At 36.7% G+C, this 5301-nt stretch overlaps 1 protein-coding gene across 1 annotated transcript; it reads left to right on the forward strand.

The window, feature by feature from the left end:
• Positions 1-3801: 3801 nt before the first annotated feature.
• Positions 3802-4994, forward strand: LOC122723367 (fasciclin-like arabinogalactan protein 12). Its single transcript, XM_043955452.1, has one exon. The coding sequence runs from the start codon at positions 3872-3874 to the stop codon at positions 4682-4684; it is 813 nt and encodes a 270-aa protein (XP_043811387.1). The 5' UTR covers positions 3802-3871; the 3' UTR covers positions 4685-4994.
• The last annotated feature ends 307 nt before the right edge of the window (positions 4995-5301 follow it).

The following is a 5301-nucleotide window of genomic DNA, read 5'->3' on the forward strand; positions in this document are numbered from 1 at the left end:
GTAACATGCAAACAAACAATAATGATAAAAACCTCTTTTATTAATAACCAAAACGACATACAAAAAGGTTCAAGATAATGGCCTAGGGCATATATACTAACAATCTCCCACTTGTACTAGGCCTAATCATACAAGTATCTAATATCCATGACCTAATGTGCTGATCATGCTTGACCTGTGAAAGAGGCTTGGGCAGTGGATCTGCAATGTTGTCATTTGTGTCTACTTTGCATATTTTGATATCTCCTCTATCAATGATCTCTCGAATAAGGTGATATCGCCTGAGTATATGTTTAGATCTCTGATGAGATCTGGGCTCCTTTGCCTGTGCTATGCCACCATTGTTATCACAATAAAGGTCCATAGGATTTGCAATGCTGGGAACCACTCCCAACTCTGTGATGAATTTCTTCAACCAGACTACCTCTTTAGCTGCATCTGATGCTGCTATATACTCAGCTTCCGTTGTAAAATCTACTACAATGCTCTGCTTGGAATTTTTCCAGCTAACAGCTCCACCATTTAAAGTGAATATAAATCCTGACTGCGATCTGAAGTCATCTATGTCGGTTTGGAAACTAGCATCTGTGTAACCACTTACAACTAGCTCGTCTTCCAAACCTCCATAAACTAGGAATTCATCCTTAGTCCTTCTAAGGTACTTTAGGATATTCTTAACAGTTGTCCAGTGACTTTCACTGGGATCTGCCTGATATCTGCTTGTTGTGCTCAAGGCATATGAGACGTCTGGTCTAGTACATAACATGGCATATATGATAGATCCAATAACAGAAGCATAAGGAATCTTATTCATCCGTTCTCGCTCATCAGATGTCATAGGACATTGATTCTTGCTGAGATGAATACATGAGATATGGACAAGAATCCTCTTTTAGAATCTTGCATGCTGAACCTTTTCTGCACCTTGTCAATATAAGTACTTTGACTCAGACCGATTATCCTCTTGGATCTATCCCTATAAATCTTAATACCAAGGATATATGCAGCGTCACCTAAGTCCTTCATTGAAAAAGAATTCCCTAACTAAGTCTTAACCTTTTGCAAGGTAGGGATATCATTTCCAATGAGTAATATGTCAGCCACATATAGGACTAGAAACACAACTGCACTTCCACTAACCATCTTGTAAACACAAGGTACTTCTTCATTCTTGATGAATCCAAAGTCCCTGACTGTTTCATCAAAACAAAGATTCCAGCTCCGAGAAGCTTGCTTCAATCTATAAATGGATCTTTGAAGCTTGCAAATCTTTCCAGAATTCTCAGGGATTACAAAACCCTCAGGTTGTGTCATGTACACATCCTCGAGCAAGTTTCCATTAAGGAAAGCTGTTTTTACATCCATTTGCCATATCTCGTAATCATAGTACGCAGCAATGGCAATGAGAATTCTAACCGACTTAAGCATTGCAACTGGCGAAAAGGTCTCATCATAGTCTATACCATGAGTTTGGTTGAAACCTTTTGCGACAAGCCTTGCTTTGTAGGTATGCACATTTCCATCCATGTCAGTTTTCTTCTTAAAAATCCATTTGCAACCAATGGTCTTAACACCCTCAGGGGGATCAATTAATGACCAAACTCGATTGTCATACATGGATTGCATTTCAGATTTCATGGCAGAAAGCCATTTCTCGGAATCTGGACCTGACACAACCTCTAGATAGGTAGTAGGCTCATCTTGATCAATGAGAAAAAGTTCACGACTATCAGTCATGAGAAATCCATATCTCTCAGGCTGATGACGTGTCCTATCAGATCTGCGGGGGACTTGTGTCACCCTTTCAGTTTCCACAACTGTTTGTGGTTCTGAAAGGGGTTCTATCAGCGGTTCAATGCTCTCTTGTGGTGCTTGAGTTTCCTTAAGTCGCACTGTACTCCCACTGAATCTCTGAGAGATAAATTCCTTTTCCAAAAAGGTACCATTTCGAGCAACAAACACTTTGTTCTCTGAGGGAATATAGAAATAGTATCCTTTGGTTTCCTTAGGATACCCCACAAAATTGCACTTGATAGATTTTGGAGCTAGCTTATCTGAAATTGGGCATTTCACATAAACCTCACAACCCCAAATCTTAAGAAAAAACAAACTGGGCATTTTGCCAGTCCATAACTCATATGGTGTCTTTTCAACCGCTTTTGATGGTACTCAGTTTAAAATGAATGCAGCTGTTTCCAAGGCATAACCCCAAAACGATAAAGGGAGATTTGTTTGACTCATCATAGATCGAACCATATCTAATAAAGTTTGATTTCTCCTTTTAGAAATACCATTCCATTGTGGAGTTCCTGGAGGAGTCAAATGTGAAACAATTCCACAGTTTCTAAGATGTTCATCAAACTCTTGGCACAAATATTCACCACCTCGATCAGATCGAAGCATCTTAATAGTTCTACCAAGTTGATTTTGTACTTCATTTTGAAAAGTTCTAAACGTTTCAAAAGATTTATGTTTATGTTTCATTAGGTAGACATAGCCATACCTACTGAAATCATCAGTGAATGTAATGAAGTACTGATAACCTCCCCTGGCACTAATGCTTAGTGGGCCACATACATCTGTATGTATTAAGCCCAATAAGTCTGAAGCCCTTTGACCTTGTCCAGTAAAAGGGTCCTTTGTCATCTTGCCAAGCAAACAAGATTCACAATTTTCAAATGATTCAAAATCAAATGAATCTAATAAACCATCTTTATGGAGCTTAGATATGCGATTCTCATTTATATAGCTAAAACGACAGTGCCATAAATATGTTGGGTTTAATTCATTTGCCTTAGTTTTTTTAGAAGTTATATTATAGATATTGTAATCGAGTTCGAGCTTATAATTTTTTTTATACTTTTTAATAAATAAAGTTAAATTTTGAAAATGTTGACTCGGTTCGATCACACCCTAACCATTTGAATGACAAACAGATTATTAATTTACATTATAAATAGATTGTTTGTTTGTTTGTATATACAATTCTGTTTGTAAATAAGAGAATATACAAACAAAAAATATAAATGGATACCAAATTCATTTGTAATATAAATAGATTATTTTTTGAAAAAAATTACAAATAATATTTATATAAATAGAAAAAGATCGATTTGTAATTTGTCTGTAAATCAAATTATATAGAATTTTATAATTTATAAACAGATAAATTTATTTATAAATTTATTCATTTTTTTTAATGTCTGCTGCGAGATTTTTGCTTTTTTGTATGCAGATGTCTGGTGACCAATTTTTTTATTTAGTGCTTTATTATCGTTGATTAATTGTGCTTATTTGGAAGGAAGAGAACTGAGTGTTAATTACATGTGTTTTTAATCATCACATAGTACGAGGGATTGGATTGAGACTTGATCAAATGATGTGAATCGTGCACTTTCTTTAGCTGAAACGTCAGTTAGGATTCACGCTCATTGATAAAGCTATCCTTCCTGATTGAAACATGACAGGCCTCGTTTCATCTAGCAATCATGCAAGGCCTCGTTTCATCTAGCAATCATGCACAATCTTTATTTGCCAATTAACCACTTGAAAATCTCCTCTCTCTCTCTCTCTCTCTCTCTCTCTCTCTTTCCCTGAATTTCCAAGAAAACTAGTTGTTGCAACAGTAGCATATCTCTGTCTCTCCACGGATACCTTTTACCTTCTGAAGTTGAGATAAGGTACTATCATTAGTGTTTGTAACCAAAATTGCTCAATACACTGAATTTGATTCTATCTACATCTCAATATAAACCCCCCTCTGTCCTCTCTTTACACATCAAGCACTTGCACTTTCACAAGTAGACTAGCTAGCTTGAGTTAGTTTACTTCCTTGTACATTTTTTGTTTGTTTCCAGCTCCATTAGAAAACATGAATCAACAATCTTGCGTCTTATTTTCACTTCTAATTGTTTTCCTTCATTGCACTATAATATTATCTCAGTCTCCGGCTGCTGCACCAGCACAGGGACCGGTGGCTGCATCCCCTCCTCCTCCAGTCATATCACAGACACCAGCTGCATCCCCAGCACAGCCAGCTTCAGTACCTGCTCCCACCAACGTCACTAAAATTCTTGAAAAAGATGGTCACTTCACAGTCTTCATCCGCCTTTTAAAATCCACCCAAGAGGAAAACCACTTACTCACTGTCCTCAACAACTCAAACAATGGTCTGACCATCTTTGCACCAACCGACGGCGCTTTTTCGAACCTTAAATCAGGCACTCTCAACTCCCTGACCGATGAACAGAAGTCTGAGTTGGTGAAGTTTCATGTAATTCCTACATTTCTATCAACTTCCCAATTCCAGACCGTGACTAACCCAGTAGGAACAGAGGCTGGAAGTGGCGGCCGGGTAGCTCTCAACTTCACCACTTATCCCAATTCAGTGAACATCACTACAGGACTTACCAATACAAGCATTTCTGGCACCATGTACACAGACAACCAGCTAGCCATTTACAGGGTAGACAAGGTGCTGCTTCCTATGGACATTTTCACTTCTAAGCCTCCATCTCCAGCACCAGGACCAGCACCGGAGAAACTAAAGCCCAAGAAGGAGGCTCCTGTAGCTGAGACTCCTGTTGTTTCTACTACAGTGAATACGTCTGGAGCAGTAAGTCCTGTGCATCATCATGTGTTGCTTCTCGGAGTTGGTATAGTTGCTGCAATATTTTCTTTGTGAGATGACCATGCACACAGGGGGTTATGGGGTTTCAACGTTTTGGTGAACTGGATCGGATGATGGTGATCAGCATATTCCTCAAGCGTCCTATTTGTACCGTTTATATCCGATTACTTAATTAGGGTTGAGTTCGAAGTTTTACAACATTCCTTTTTGTCTTTCTCTTTCCATCTGCATGGGAAGCATTAATAAAAATTTGAGTTGCGTATTAATATTAGTACTTGTCTTTTTTTTTTTTTTTTCCTTTCCAATATTATTATTTCTGTTATATAGTTTTTCTATAAAGTATTTTCACGTAGTTGGTGATTCAGGATCTCGCAGTTTTAAAGAAGAGTAACGAGTTAAAGTTTATTCATCTGTTTTTAATAATTTTTTTATCACGAAAATGTAATTTTTTTTTTTTCATCTACTTGTGATTAACGCAATGATTTTTTATATGAACTCCCAATATATAATCGTAATTTTTAATATGTATTATATTATATTTTTATATGATACAATTTCTAAATAATTATTTGATATCGTGATTTTTTATATGTATTATATTATATTTTTATATGATACAATTTCTAAATAATTATTTGTATTCCAAAAAATATAAGAATGTAATTGATAAA

The sequence above is a fragment of the Manihot esculenta genome, chromosome 3 (assembly GCF_001659605.2).
Source record: "Manihot esculenta cultivar AM560-2 chromosome 3, M.esculenta_v8, whole genome shotgun sequence".
In the NCBI taxonomy this organism is placed as follows: Eukaryota; Viridiplantae; Streptophyta; class Magnoliopsida; order Malpighiales; family Euphorbiaceae; genus Manihot; species Manihot esculenta.